At 38.1% G+C, this 16,862-nt stretch overlaps 1 protein-coding gene across 13 annotated transcripts in view; it reads right to left on the reverse strand.

Moving 5' to 3' along the window:
• LOC130924446 (high-affinity choline transporter 1-like) overlaps window positions 1–15,748 on the reverse strand; it is a 41,188-nt gene extending 25,440 nt beyond the window's left edge. For 11 of the 13 annotated variants that reach the window (XR_009064876.1, XR_009064877.1, XR_009064880.1 and 8 more), the window contains exons 1-2: window positions 15,620–15,748; window positions 9,491–9,715 (exon numbers count right to left, since the gene is read on the reverse strand). Coding sequence is in view for 8 of the 13 variants with exons in the window: in XM_057851022.1 (XP_057707005.1) it covers window positions 9,491–9,674 (184 nt within the window). In the remaining 5 variants the exon portion in view is untranslated. Of the gene's footprint in view, window positions 1–9,490; window positions 10,107–15,619 lie in introns of those variants that run through there. The other 2 variants (XM_057851025.1, XM_057851023.1) reach the window with 2 other exon arrangements.
• Window positions 15,749–16,862: the final 1,114 nt, after the last annotated feature.

The following is a 16,862-nucleotide window of genomic DNA, read 5'->3' on the forward strand; positions in this document are numbered from 1 at the left end:
GCAGACAAAGAGAAAATGCCCAGTGACAGCAATAAAAGTCATGAAAATCACAACCAAGCTTGCAATTTATCTTATTGGATTATCTTTTATATAAATTTATGTAAAAAAAAAAAAAAAAAATACTGAAATTCTACAGTTTCCTCCATTGGTTTCAGCATGTCAAGGTCTGATGCCTGAGCTAATGGCGCTTACTTGACAAGCTATCCAAAGTTAAATCTGGGCTGTGCAACAGAATTTATGCTAAATTTAAGCTTCTTATGCCTGCCATATTCAATGATAGTTTCTTAATTTGCTGCGGGGCAATAAAAACAGGGCAGTGGGCTGCAGTTGACCCACAGGCCATCGTTTGAACACACCTGGATTAGAACATTCTCAAGATAAAATGTCTTTGTCTTTTTCTGTCGCTCTCTCTTTTTCTTGTGTCTGCTGCGTAATTGCTGGCTAGCTGCTATAAAGCAATGAAACAATAAAACAGTCACACTGTTAGAAAACCTGCTTTATATGGTGCCCCTCAGGCAGTGTTGTTTTCGTCTTCGGGGCCGTTTACATGGTGACTCTCCGAGAAGACGAAAAATTTCATGTTTGCATTTAAATGGTTCCGTCTCCATTCGAACAATGTCACAATTCTGCATGAAAACGATGTAGTATTCATGCCAGGCCTTAGGCGGCAGTGCAGATTTACAAGGCGACAGCGAATGATGCACTCTGACCTCCTCAGCCCGGAAGACAACATGCCCGCCCATTCCAAGCAATGGCATTTTCTTTTGTTCAAAAAGGCACAAAAATTAAAACATTCAACATATTTAAATTAAAAAGATTATAAAAACAGTAAATTAAAGCCGATGTTCAGCCATATTTGCTGTTTTTAATGTTTAGTAGCACCGCTGCGCACGCCCAATGTGACGTGTACAAGTTGCTGACGAACTTTTGATATGCATGCGGAGCAAGCCCCCCCTCACGCCCCCGGAATTAAATTCTTCCACTTTGGAGGCAGGATTCCAAGGTTTGCATCTTTGCCTTCCTTCTTTGCCGACACCATACGAACGCGAGGCCACTCCGCAACAAAGTCAATGTGTCTTTGTGTCGCAGAGTCGCCATGTAAACTGCCCCTGAGTCTTATGGATGATAATACTAATTAGTCTTAGTCATATTTTAGTCATTTCAAAATGTGTATGTCTTCCTCTGGTTTTTGTTGACGAAAACTGAGACTAATTTCATCTAGTTTTGGTCGACGTTTACTCAATATTTTCATCTGTAAAATTAGAAAGTTATCCTCCAAAAATAAAGAGATTAAAAAAAAAAAGTGTTTCCAACTGAATGAACATTGACAGACGAGCACATACTGTACTGTACATCTTTAAATGTATCACGCGATAATACACACTTACCAAGAAAACAGTACATTATTTTCAATTAGTTATACCCACCTGGATGCCACGATCTGTATGTAAAAAAGTGTTGTCAGAGAGTTAAAGAGGACGATCGTAGTTAGCAATAGCCTAATGCTAACGCGAACATGAATGCTATGCTAATGCTACGAGTTACAGTTGGTGTGTGGTGATCATTCAGCATAGACCTTAAAAGGCATATTCTCTCTTGCCAAGATAAGAAGACAAATCTTACCTTTTGTGACTCAAAACAACAATGGAGAGACTGGAGAGGACACTCGTAGGTGAGTTGGGGGCGCAACACGACACATGAGTGACACTACCAGACTCTGCTACGATGCAGGCTAACTACACATAAAATTTGTGAACATGTGACTGAACCTATGGCGTATTTTCATCTCGTTCTGGTCTCGTCAGATGAAAACTGACATTCGTGTCGTTATGTTTTCCAAAGACACCTTTTTAGCTCGTTATAGTCTCGTCCGTGTCATGAAAAAATTGTTCGTCAATGAAATATTTTCGTTATAGTCATCGTTGATGGAAATAACACAGCCCTCAGGCAATGCGGGTCTCTACGCACAGATCAATGTGCACGTTTTGGGAGTGGCGGTTCTGGACTACTCACACAATTAAAACAAACGCAGTCAGCAACATGTACAGTGCCTTGCAAAAGTATTCGGCCCCCTTGAATCTTGCAACTTTTCGCCACATTTCAGGCTTCAAACATAAAGATATGAAATTTAATTTTTTTGTCAAGAATCAACAACAAGTGGGACACAATCGTGAAGTGGAACAACATTTATTGGATAATTTAAACTTTTTTAACAAATAAAAAACTGAAAAGTGGGGCGTGCAATATTAGTCGGCCTCTTTACTTTCAGTGCAGCAAACTCACTCCAGAAGTTCAGTGAGGATCTCTGAATGATCCAATGTTGTCCTAAATGACTGATGATGATAAATAGAATCCAACTGTGTGTAATCAAGTCTCCGTATAAATGCACCTGCTCTGTGATAGTCTCAGGGTTCTGTTTAAAGTGCAGAGAGCATTATGAAAACCAAGGAACACACCAGGCAGGTCCGAGATACTGTTGTGGAGAAGTTTAAAGCTGGATTTGGATACAAAAAGATTTCCCAAGCTTTAAACATCTCAAGGAGCACTGTGCAAGCCATCATATTGAAATGGAAGGAGCATCAGACCACTGCAAATCTACCAAGACCCGGCCGTCCTTCCAAACTTTCTTCTCAAACAAGGAGAAAACTGATCAGAGATGCAGCCAAGAGGCCCATGATCACTCTGGATGAACTGCAGAGATCTACAGCTGAGGTGGGAGAGTCTGTCCATAGGACAACAATCAGTCGTACACTGCACAAATCTGGCCTTTATGGAAGAGTGGCAAGAAGAAAGCCATTTCTCAAAGATACCCATAAAAAGTCTCGTTTAAAGTTTGCCACAAGCCACCTGAGAGACACATCAAACATGTGGAAGAAGGTGCTCTGGTCAGATGAAACCAAAATTGAACTTTTTGGCCACAATGCAAAACGATATGTTTGGCGTAAAAGCAACACAGCTCATCACCCTGAACACACCATCCCCACTGTCAAACATGGTGGTGGCAGCATCATGGTTTGGGCCTGCTTTTCTTCAGCAGGGACAGGGAAGATGGTTAAAATTGACGGGAAGATGGATGCAGCCAAATACAGGAACATTCTGGAAGAAAACCTGTTGGTATCTGCACAAGACCTGAGACTGGGACGGAGATTTATCTTCCAACAGGACAATGATCCAAAACATAAAGCCAAATCTACAATGGAATGGTTCAAAAATAAACGTATCCAGGTGTTAGAATGGCCAAGTCGAAGTCCAGACCTGAATCCAATCGAGAATCTGTGGAAAGAGCTGAAGACTGCTGTTCACAAACACTCTCCATCCAACCTCACTGAGCTCGAGCTGTTTTGCAAGGAAGAATGGGCAAGAATGTCAGTCTCTCAATGTGCAAAACTGATAGAAACATACCCCAAGCGACTTGCAGCTGTAATTGGAGCAAAAGGTGGCGCTACAAAGTATTAATGCAAGGGGGCCGAATAATATTGCACGCCCCACTTTTCAGTTTTTTATTTGTTAAAAAAGTATAAATTATACAATAAATTTTGTTCCACTTCACGATTGTGTCCCACTTGTTGTTGATTCTTGACAAAAAATTTAAATTTTATATCTTTATGTTTGAAGCCTGAAATGTGGCGAAAGGTTGCAAGGTCCAAGGGGGCCGAATACTTTTGCAAGGCATTGTACCATACCAACCCCATTATGAAACGGATATTAACCAGTTAGGCCCAATGCACCCCAAGTATACAACTCAAAAATGTTTACACAGCGGCTAAAAGACCACAGATATCAATGTGCAAATTAGGGCTGTCAAAATTATCGCGTTAACGGGCGGTAATTATTTTTTAAAATTAATCACGTTAAAATATTTGACGCAATTAACGCACATGCCCCGCTCAAAGAGATTAAAATGACAGCACAGTGCAATGTCCACTTGTTACTTGTCTATTTTGGAGTTTTGTCGCCCTCTGCTGGTGCTTGGTGGGCTTCAGCACCGATGAGCATTGTGTAATTATTGACATCAACAATGGCGGGCTACTAGTTTATTCTTTGATTGAAAATTTTACAAATTTTATTAAAACGAAAACATTAAGAGGGGTTTTTATTATATCATTTCAAAAACTTGTACTAACATTTATCTTTTAAGAACTACAAGTCTTTCTATCCATGGATCGTTTTAACAGAATTTTAACAGATTCATATTTTATAGATAGTTTGAATTGCGATTAATTACGATTGATTTTAAGCTGTAACTAACTCGATTGAAATTTTTTATCGTTTGACAGCCCTAGTACAAATACACATTTTTTGTCATATTTAATCTCTTTGTGTGGCTGTTGAGACTGTAGTTTCAATTTTCCTTACATAATGACCATAAGGTGATGCATACTTAGATCAGTAAAACACGTCACACCATGCTCTGAGCAAAAGTGAGCCACACTGTCAAGGGACGACTTACTCTTAAAGGGAAATATTTGACCTGAAGCTGAGGCCAGAGGCGAGTGTCAGTTTAAAGTGTCTTTATTTACAGTGTTCAAAAGGCTAGGCAGAGAAGTCCGCACTTAAGGGAAGTCCTTTGAAGCAGGTGAGTGTATTTTTCCAGGTGTCTGAGTGAGAACTCCAGGAGACACTTGGAGAGAGGTAAACAGAAAAGAGAGGTGAGTGCCCATGAAAAAGTCAAAAAATCCAGCAAAAGAGCAAAAATCTTTTGAGAAGGATACAAATTAGAGTCAGAGTAGTACAGTGGCCAACTAACCACGCACAGGTGAGGAGAGAAGAGGGTGCCTCCCTTGTGCTGAAATAGTGTTGTGAGTCGCTGTGTGCCTTCAGGTGTGAGGCAGGCAAGTGGGGTGGCCAGACCCACTGCAGGCAGAGGAGTAGCAAGGATAGGAGAGGCTTCCAGCAGGGATTAATCCCCACACCGGACGCTCAGAAGAATATCAACAAACGATGTTATGAGCGCCTGCGGTTCGAGAGGCTGACTATTGATTTTATCTTTCCTTAGGAACTATTCTGAGAATCTTGCAGAAGGACATTCAAAATATTTGGGCCAAGCTATACAGTTAGAAGGCAATGGTACCAGATACAAATCTATTATACAGTACGTGAAGGACGTAGGTTTGGTCTCAACATTGGTATGGAAGATATAACAGCATGTACTGTTTTTTCAGCGGACGGGACCAAGCAGACCATTGAATGGGGGTCAGGGCAACATTTCTCACGAATGTGAACATAATTAATTAATGGGCTAAATCAGGGGTCGGGAACCTATGGCTCGCGAGCCAGATCTGGCTCTTTTGACGACTGCATCTGGCTCGCAGACAAATCTTTAATTATTTAAAAAAAAAAAAAAAAAGTCTTGCTATGCTCCTTTGCGCATTGCGCGAAACAGCAACGGTAACAGGCCACTAGAAGGCCGGTTCACAGTAATTTTAGTGGGAAAGTGGCAAGCATACATGTCGTTGTGTCTGTCTGTCTATCTATCTATCTATCTATCTATCTATCTATCTATCTATCTATCTATCTATCTATCTATCTATCTATCTATCTATCTATCTATCTATCTATCTATCTATCTATCTATCTATCTATCTATCTATCTATCTATCTATCTATCTATCTATCTATCTACTGCTCAAGTGGGGTCTTCGTATTTTGCTGTTGAAAAGAGCGGTCGATGTGCGCATGTGCGTGAAGTAAACTACCCTCGTTTTTAGTTTCATTTTTTTCATTTGTCAGCTAATTTTAGAAACCCTTTTGAGAAGACGGCAAAAAAGAAAGACGAAGAGTATCGTATTTTTCAGCAGGAATGGACAGTGTGTCTAATATGCAATGATAAAATTGCATCTATGAAAAGGTCAAATATAAAGTGGCACTTGGACACCTGCCACACTCTATTTGCATCAAAATATCCTGTGGGATACAACAGGAAGAAAGCATGTCAAGAGCTACTATCAAAAGTGAGAGCTAGTCAGCAGCAACTCCGTGTTTGGACTCAACAAGGTGACTGAAATTTGGCTAGCTATTGTGAGAAACAGAAAGCCATTCACAGTTGGGGAGTATGCCAAAGCATTCATGCTTGATGTTGCCAATGAACTTTTTGACAACTTTTCGGATAAAGACAAAATTAATTAATTAAACAGATAAAAGACATGCCTCTGTCGGCAAGAACTGTTCACGATCGTACCATTATGTTGTCGAATCAAATTGAGGCAATGCAAGTGAAGGACATAAATGCGGCTCTGTTTATTTCTCTCGCTTTGGATGAGTCAACAGACGTAAGCAATTTATCCCAGTTCAGTGTGATTGCAAGGGTTTGACTATGAAAGGGACAACAAGAGGGGAGGATTTATTTAAGTCCTTCACTAAGTTCACTAAAGAAAAAAATCTACCGATGGATGACCTTGTGTCGGTGCGCACTGATGGTGCTCCATGCGTGGTGGGGAAAAACAGGATTTGTGGAGCTTCGTGAACATGAAATGAGACGCATCCTAAATTTCTCAACGCCTGCATGAAGCTTAACCCCACCAAGTATCAACCAGACTACAAAGCCATCAGCAAAACCATGCAGCACCAGAAGTCACATTAATGGTAAGAAATACTCATCATTGATTACCAACAGCATAACAATGTTATTAAAAGGAATTCAGAGACTTACTGTACTTTGAAAGTGTTGAAATTACATAAAATGCAGACATTACTTGTATTTTTAGTTTTAAACATTTTTCATGGCTCTCACGGAATGACATTTAAAAATACAGTGGGGCAAATAAGTATTTAGTCAACAGTTCTTCAAGTTCTCCTCCTTGAAAAGATTAGAGAGGCCTGTAATTGTCAACATGGGTAAACCTCAACCACGAGAGACAGAATGTGGGGGGAAAAAACAGAAAATCACATTGTTTAATTTTTAAAGAATTTATTTCCAAATTAGAGTGGAAAATAAGTATTTGGTCACCTACAAACAAGCAAGATTTCTGGCTGTCAAGGAGGTCTAACTTCTTCTAACAAGGTCTAAGGAGGCTCCACTCGTTATCTGTATTAATGGCACCTGTTTTGACTCATTATCGGTATAAAAGACCCCTGTCCACTGCAGACTCCACTATGGTCAAGACCAAAGAGCTGTCGAAGCACACCAGAGACAAAATTGTAGACCTACACCAGGCTGGGAAGACTGAATCTGCAATACGTAAAATGCTTAGTATAAAAAAAATCAACTGTGAGAGCAATTATTAGAAAATGGAAGACATACAAGACCACTGATAATCTCCCTCGATCTGGGGTTCCATGCAAGATCTCACCCCGTGGCGTCAAAATGATAACAAGAACGGTGAGCAAAAATCCCAGAACCACACGGGGGGACCTAGTGAATGACCTACAGAGAGCTGGGACCATAGTAACAAAGGCTACTATCAGTAACACAATGCGCCGCCAGGGCCTCAAATCCTGCACTGCCAGACGTGTGCCCCTGCTGAAGAAAGTACACGTCCAGGCCCGTTTGCGGTTCGCTAGAGAGGATTTGGATGATCCAGAAGAGGACTGGGAGAATGTGCTATGGTCATATGAAACCAAAATAGAACTTTTTGGTAGAAACACAGGTTCTCATGTTTGGAGAAGAAAGAATACTGAATTGCATCCGAAGAATACCATACCCACTGTGAAGCATGGGGGTGGAAACATCATGCTTTGGGGGTGGAAACATCATGCTTTGAGGCTGTTTTTCTGCAAAGGGACCAGGACGACTGATCTGTGTAAAGGAAGGAAGGAATGGGGCATGTATCGAGAGATTTTGAGTGAAAATCTTCCATCAGCAGAGGCATTGAAGATGAGACGTGGCTGGGTCTTTTAGCATGACTATGATCCCAAACACACAGCCAGGGCAACAAAGTAGTGGCTTCATAAGAAGCATTTCAAGGTCCTGGAGTGGCCTAGCCAGTCTCTCGATCTCAACCCCGTAGAAAATCTGTGGAGGGAGTTGAAAGTCCGTGTTGCCCAACGACAGCCCCAAAACATCACTGCTCTAGAGGAGATCTGCATAAAGGAATTGGCCAAAATACCAGCAACGGTGTGTGAAAAGCTTGTGAAGAGTTACAGAAAATGTTTGGTCTCTGTTATTGCCAACAAAGGGTACATAACAAAGTATTGAGATGAACCTTTGGTATTGACCAAATACTTATTTTTCACCATGATTTGCAAATAAATTCTTTAAAAGTCAAACAATGTGATTTTCTTTTTTTTATTTTTCCACATTCTGTCTCTCATGGTTGAGGTTTACCCATGTTGACAATTACAGGCCTCTCTTATATTTTTCAAGAATTTTCAAGTGGAAGAACTTGCACAATTTGTGGTTGACCAAATACTTATTTGTCCCACTGTATGTGGTATTCATGGCTCTCTCAGCCAAAAAGGTTCCCGACCCCTGGGCTAAATGATCAGTGCAATATTAAATCTGTATTGACTTATACTATCTTTCATGTGTATTATATAAACAACTATGTTTTTCATTTCAAATAAATTGGAAGATCCAATTACTTGTATCAAAATGTATTCCAAATATATGTATAAAAAAAAACATATACTAAGAATATTAGTTTTCCTTGATCGCTTTGGTACATTTCTCAGATCAGAATTAAAATTCTCAAAAATACTTGATCACTCCTCACATGTTACAAAAGTAGCAAAACAGCATGGATTACCAGCAAAAGCCAGTTTTTTGTGCAAAATACTGAGACAAAATACTAATATCGCTCAACATTAAATTTCTTTTTTTTTTTTTTTTTCGTTTTTTATGTGCACTAGTGATATGCTGTTGTGAGGATTGAACGAGTAGTGTTGAGAATTTCAATTCTGATCTCACAAACATACCAAAGCGATCGAGAAAAACTGTAATTAAAAATTCCCAGTCTTCCAACATATCGGACATTCTGGAAAAGTCCCTCTTGGAAATGGTTCCATCCGCAAACAGCAACCGCCGTCAAGTGTAACGTCAATGAGGGCGGACTGAATGACTTGGCTCGATTTGCTGCTCAAAAATGAAACATCAAGCTTTGAAAAGGAAAAAAGAAAGAAATGAGGAGAGGAAGCTGTTGAAAGTCCAATTAAAGTGAACATAGTCTTCTCGAGAAAGCCACTGTTGCTGTTTGTATGTACATGTACATACGTACGTGGGCGAGTTACCCACTCACATTGGTATGCAGAGAGCTAGATCTGCCTAAAAATGGCTTGAAATATTTTGCATCTGCAACAAGTTCTGGCAGCTCAGTGGCTCTCCATCCTTAAGGCATTTGAATGATATGTGAGGCCAATCATATTATTTCAGGTGCTGAATGAAAGAACCACTCATCAATATGATTTAATGTGAAAACCCTTTTTTTTTCTTTTTTTTTTTAAATCGGGGTTGTACAGGGCCCAAAATTTGGTGCTACGTTCCTGAGATGAGAGAACCAAACATTTTTATTTTGCAATCACAGCAGTGAGCTCAACAAGCTTGTAAAAACTTTACCTGTCATGGTGAAAACTCCCACTGTGAGATGTATCTTTCTATTTCCCAGCAGTGTTATGTCCATCTGATTTGCCTGCCTGTTCTTACGCATCCTCTTCGTCTTCATAGAGGCCCAGATGCCAATGCCAAGCACCAGCAGGTAGAAAAGCACCATCACTGCAACGCCTGGGATGTTCACACTCATTTTGCACGGAGGGAATTATTCTATAACAACACTGCAGCAGTCTGCAATTACATTGGTCAACAAAGCATGTTTTAATAACAAAATGTGCAAAACACTGAACATTGAATATCTTCTTTAGGTAGTGTATACAATACTGTAAATATAAGTTTAATATAATTTGCGAGTCATTATATTCTGTTTTCACTTACAATTTGCACAAATTTCTGACTTTATTAGAATTAGAGTACGTAAGGTAGCAAGGGACATTAAACTCAATGGGACATTTAGCCCCAACGTCTGATGAATACAAGTCCAAGGTGACCAGAGGTGGGTAGTAACGCGTTTCGTTTACTCCGTTACATTTACTTGAGTAACTTTTTGAGAAAAATGTACTTCTAAGAGTAGTTATACTAAGCCATACTCTTTATTTTTACTTGAGTAGATTTGTGAAGAAGAAACACTATTACTCCACTACTTTGGGCTACACTTGTTACATTTTTCCTCTTTATTCTACATATTAGATTTTACTTTTTTTTTTTTTTCTGACAGATGCTAATAGTGGCGCTACCAGTTTCACCAAATGAGACGTCACAACAATAATCACATGACTCCATCATACCAATCAGAGTCAAACTTGCCGTTCTATGATCACGCCGGCCTGTTGAATCATGTGATGTCCTTGAAGCACCGTAACAAAAAAAGGGTATTTGACATAGAGCGCTGCCATCAACATGAATCGATTTTAATCACTTCCAGTTTTTATTTGGCACCGATTGGCTATGGAAAACCGGAGCTGTGATCCTTTTAGTTTCATAATAGGAAATATGTTTTCTCCGCTAGAGGCACTAATGCTCTTTTGACGAATGATGCTTCGTTTCAGTATTAATTTTTTCTCTCGCTGGAATTCAATGATTTTTTTTCCCTTTGTTATGTAATAGGTCATCGTCTTCTTCTTCAAAGTATAACAATAACAGTTCATATAGATTTTAAAAAATGTTTTTTTAAAAATCAAACATCATAAGCAGTCACTCACAATGTTACTCATTACTTCAGTATTTTTTTTTAGTATATTTTAACTTGTACCTGTGTAAATTTTTGGATGACTAATTCACTTTTTGCCTACTCTACCCGCCTCTGAAACCTTGCTACCTAATCCCTGATTGGTCAGGAATGTTGTGGTATGTAGGTCTTAATTTCCGTTTACTCAGCAGCAGAGATAAACAGCTTTTTATTGTAGTTCATCAATAGTTGGGACTTGATGCCCATATAATAACAACTAGTTTTTATTATTATTAATACTGCAAAAAGGTCATGTCAACATACTGTTATAAAGATTTTCCATAAAGTAAAACCACTAATCTAGTCAATCATACAAATTTTTATTTACATTATGCCTGCCTATCTTGATTCTGTACATGTCCGTATATCCTCATTAAACATTTATCAATGACAAGGTTTTCAAATCGTGGATTGATGAGTGCAAAAGCTTGTGGGCTAAAGGTTTATGCTCACAAGTACAGAATGAAAACAAAATATCGGGAAACAAGATTAATGAAAGAAAAATATTTTATTCATAATGATTGGGGAAAAAAAGTCCTTTAAATGGGCATCCTCCTGTACGAATGCAGTCTTGAAATCTACGTTTGAGATTTGTCATTGAAGCATCTCACTGTCGATTTCATCTTGAATTCACTACAGTTACTAAAATAGCGTACCACACGTAACACGTGACCTTTGCTGATTAATATTCATGACATTAGCAGCTGTTGCTAGGGGGTCAAACTCGCGTTTGTCACTCATGTTACATTGTAAAAAAACAACCTATAGAATTTATTCAATAAAATTACGGTAAAAATTCACACTCAGTTTGATAGTGTAAAATTTAGTAAGTAATTGAGTAAGTGTTACCTAATGCGTCAACAATAATATACACAAATAATTTGGGTAAGGTTTACTTAAACTTTTGAAACAGATTATATCACGTAATAACTATTAAAATTGAGAATTATCTACTCATGATTGTAGTGTATTTTATTGTATATTTCACTGAAGGTTGTTTTTTTTGGGATAAATATTAATTAAAATATCAACTTAATAATTGCTATTATTATAATAACAATAATCATGCATTTTATTTGTAGAGCGCTTTTACCAATGCTCAAAGATGCTATTATAGATAAGGATTGTTTTACTCTAAAGCCTAAAGTCATTGCACACAAGAGAAACATTTGATTGGCAACTGTTTTATTGACAATTTGCTCATTCAACACTGAACAAATTGTCTGCACAATATAAATTGCATGCAACCCTTTTTTTTTTTTTTTAAATTTCATAATTTGAGTTTAAGAACAGTACAGCATTATCTAACGAATGAAGAACATGAGAATGGGTCACCAACTCCGATCCTCGAGGGCAGTCTGCTTTCCATGACTCCCTCCTCCAACACACCTGAATCAAATAAGCAGGATCTTTATCAGGCTATCAGATAGCTTGCTGATGAGTTGTTCCTTAATACATTTTGACTAATAAGAGTTGTGGTTTTTAATAATTAAATTGATAATAAATTGTGTTTATTAATAGTCATTACTGGGTGTTTACACGCCACAGTAAAAGCCTAGCGTCATTCAATGGAAAAAGTTTCGCTGGCTTGCTGCTGTTGGCTGTGTGTTCCGGACAGGTTTAGGGGGAGGGACTTGCCACTCAATTATACTGAAGGGAGAAAATTTGACAATACTGTACGCCGTAACTGAAAGGTTAATTAAAAAATAAGGTTAATGGTTCAAATGAAGCCACATTATTACCAGCAACTCATGTTGCTAAGCTCTGAAGAGCATTGTTAGCTAGCTATCAGGAATGGCTGTTGAAACCCAGGAATAAAATATACAAATATTTTTACCATCGGGGCTTCTTAATCTAACACGCAGCATACCAGCCTTGTTAATGTTTTCGCATTGTCAATTTTAAAAGAAACAGTAAGTTCAAACGTACCTCTTACTGGACGTTGCTATCCAAGATGGAGTGAATCATCAAATAAAACGGTTGTATTTTCAGTTTCCAAGAAGACACGTTGAATACACATTTGAGTACACACCTAATATTTTTGGGTGGATATTATCTTGTTTGTTCAAGTTGAAGTTTTTACTGATTAAAATTAGGTAAAGAGAGTTGATTTTAACCAATTTGTTTCATTTCACTTGCTTACCTAAATATTTTTTGCATAAAATTACGTGGATCATAACTACTACCCACAAAAAACGTTTTTTTATAGTGTAGATGCATGTAAATAGCATACGAACGAGATGTTTACTGAGCTAAACCTACCAATTCTGTCCGAAAATGATGTCGCTGGTGCCAAATTCACTGGTAAAGATGTGGAAGAACATACAAATGTTCAGTTAAAGATATGGCTTGAGTGTCGAGGGTTGAATAGGACGAGAAAACGAGCCGACCTGATCCAGAGTTTTTATCGACACCTTTTTCATTGCCTTACGACACTGACGATGACATTCTCCTGTTTCAACAAGCTATCCTTGCTAGCTATCCTAGCTATTACCACCATATGCCGTGACTTTCTAATATATTGTATCCTCTGTTCGTCTATGTCTCTGACCGTTCTTGGGGGTAATTTATATTGCTATTTTCGTGTGGTCCGATCGCAAATGCTACTTAGCAAAAGCCAACGAACACTATGTTTTCATTAATAACACATCTTAATTCTAGTAATTTATTTACAATTCCCCCTTACTAAAGTTGTTTGTTTACAGCAGAAAAGGTAAAGCTGTTAAATCTAGAGCCTACATGTAGGCCTGAACAGGTTTACAACAAGTCCAAACATGGCTAATTTATTTAAATATCCGAATTTTAGAAAAATTAGTGTTCACATTTTTTCCCAGGTTTTTGGCTTCGGGAAACGTATGAAGAAAACATCCTTCATATGTGGACGGTGGTCATGTCTAGAGTTGTTTCTACAAGCCCCATAGCAACAGTGTTTACTCAGCATGTTCTTTTTTGAAAGATTACTGGCAGAAAACAAGCAGTACCAGCATTGGTCGAATGCGAGCGCACTTCAATGTAGACCGCCTTCCGGTTTATGATGGTGACGTCACGCAGCCTTGCGGTCTATACTTTGCATTTGTGCAGTACTCTATTGCAGTGTTTACTTGCTCAAGGTCACTGTCCGTCAGTGCGGACACTTGCTCATGTCCGATTTCAAAAATTCCCATTTCTAAACAGTGGTCCACAGCATATTTCAAAAGTAGCTTCGTACAGGAGGACACCTTTTGAAAAAAATTTAAATTCCATAAATGTTTCTTAAATGGCATGTTTTAAAGTTTCGTTTTCTGTGAATAAATATTTTTTCTTCCATTATTGTTGGTTTTTTATTGGAGTGCTAAAAGTTCCTGTTTTTTTGGGTTACCCTGTATTCAGAGATAGGTAGTAATGCGTTACATGTACTCCGTTACTACTAGCGCTACTAATTTCTCCAATGAGACGTCGCAACAATTATCACATGACTCCATTACACCAATCAGACACAAGCTACCAGTTCAATGCTTACGCAAGCCTGTTCAATCATGTGTCTTTAAAGCACCGTAACAAATGAAGTACATGAATTGAAAGCGCAGATTTAAAACACTCTCCCAGTTTTTATTTGGCACCGATTAACCACGGAAAACCGGGGATATGATCCTTTTAATTTTATAGTAGTAACTATGAAGGAACTACAGTATTCACTATTCAAACTAAGAACTATTTTCTCCACCAGAGAGCAGGGTACTCATGCTCTTTGGACGATTAACGCTTAATTACTGGGTTTTTTTCTCTCTCTCTTTAATGATTTTTTAAAATTATTCCTTTGGTTTAATGTGGTTATGTAATGGGTTATTGTACAGTATCACTATAACAAAAATTCATATAGATAATTTTGTGCTGAGAGAAAAAAGTACTAGGGCTGTCAAACGATTAAAATTTTTAATGAAGTTAGTCACAGCTTAAAAATTAATTAATCGTAATTAATCGCAATTCAAACCATCTATAAAATATGCCATATTTTTCTGTAAATTATTGTTGGAATGGAAAGATAAGACACAAGACAGATATATACATTCAACATACGGTACATAAGTACTGTATTTGTTTATTATAACAATAAATCAACAAGATGGCATTAACACTACTAACATTCTGTTAAAGCGATCCATGGATAGAAAGACTTGTAGTTCTTAAAAGATAAATGTTAGTACAAGTTATAGGAATTTTATATTAAAACCCCTCTTAATGTTTTCGTTTTAATAAAGTTTGTAAAATATTCAATCAAAAAATGAACTAGTAGCTCGCCATTGTTGATGTCAATAATTACACAATGCTCATGCGTGCTGAAACCCATAAAACCAGTCGCACCCAAGCGCTAGCAGAGGGCCACAAAACACCAAAAAAACACAAGTAACAAGTGGAAATGACACTGCTGTCATTTTAATCTGTTTGAGCGGGGCATGTGCGTTAAATGCGTCAAATATTTTAACGTGATTAATTAAAATAATTAATTACCGCCCGGTAACGCGATAATTTTGACAGCCCTAAAAAATACCATTGTTTTAAAAAAAAAATCTTAATCAGTTACTCATAATGTTACTCATTACTTGAGTATCCTTTTCACTGGATACTTTTTTAATTGTACTTGAGTACATTTTTTGGATGACTAATTTTACTCTTACTTGAGTAATATTATTTCGAAGTAACGCTAATCTTACTCGAGTAAATTTTTGGGCTACTCTACCCACTTCTACCTGTATTTTACTGAGTGTTTCGAAAATCATTCCCACCTTCTTCCCAAGCCCCCCTTTCTTTCCGTATCTTTAGGAAACATTTGGCTAATAGCACTTGCAAGTTTTCAACAATTGTAAAATGATATGTCTTGCGGTTAATTTTGCATAAAACTTTACTTTGCAATGCACAAACACTCCTACCTGTCTGCTATGAGTCGCTCATCTACACAAGGGCCAAAAGAAGAAGAGGATGAGGAAGGTATCCAAAACTGTGAGCTCAAAATCTGCACAATTCACAAAAGTATCTGCAGGATAGACTGCAGTGTGTGTGCGCGGGTGTAGGGGCGTGAGTTCATGGTAATGTGTGTGCGTAAATATGTGAAGGAAGGAGGGGGCTTCTGGAGCCTTGCGTCTCGGGTCCCCATATTTGAGGCCACGCCTGTGTGCGCTTCTGTATGTAGTTGTGTCTAAGTGTATGGGGGTTTGTGTGTGGAGAATGTGAGTTTGTGTGTGTGTGCATGCTTCATTATAAACTACTTATCATTACAAAATCCTGAAAGTATGACTAAAATGCGAGTGCTTTTTTCAGTGATTGATTTAGTTCGAAGCAAAAACATTGTGAAGTTGTGAAATCAAATGGTTTAAGATTGCTGGCCCTCACAGATGGTCTTTCATTTTGACTTTTTTTCCCGTCAGTGTTCATATTAATAGTGTTAATAATAAGTAATATTAATAGTCCAGTATATATTTGAGTACTTATTTTGAACACTTGGCGCATGGTGTGGAACCTGGACCTGAGAGGGAGGAGGGACCATGAAAATCCTGATTTAATAAAAAAAAACAGAAAAAAAACAAACATTTTTATATTCTAAATTAATTGGGCCTCCAATTAATTGATGTCATACTTTATTTCAAATATAAATAAATTAATACACTGATAACATTAACTTTCCCAGACCTCAAACATATATGACATTCAGAAGTTGTCAACTGCTTTCTTTCAAATAGGTGAACTAAGTGTACTTGTTATGCTACGTCGACATAGTCCACTCCAGACAGCTGTTGCTGTTTGTATAATAATGATAAGTCTTTAGCTTAGCTAGTTGCTTGCTTGTGGCTATAATTATTACAAGACAAGACGGGCCAGCGAACATTAGATCTCAACATTAATCAGTTCCAGAAACTGATAGTGGTGCTGGGACAGCAGCCGTAGCAGTGGCCAGTTATTCTGAAAATGAGGCAGAGAATATTGTATTAAGCAACTTGTAAGTAGGTGGTAGAAAGATAGAAAAACAAACATTTCCCCCAGCAATCTGGCTGAAAATGCCTTTAGATATTTTTGTCTCTGCAACAAGTTGGGGCATCTCACTGGCCCTCCTCCATCCTTGAAGCACATTACTGCAACTAGGGCTATGTTCACACCTCAGGGTCCAATTTGGATTTT

The sequence above is a fragment of the Corythoichthys intestinalis genome, chromosome 11 (genome assembly GCF_030265065.1).
Source record: "Corythoichthys intestinalis isolate RoL2023-P3 chromosome 11, ASM3026506v1, whole genome shotgun sequence".
In the NCBI taxonomy this organism is placed as follows: domain Eukaryota; kingdom Metazoa; phylum Chordata; class Actinopteri; order Syngnathiformes; family Syngnathidae; genus Corythoichthys; species Corythoichthys intestinalis.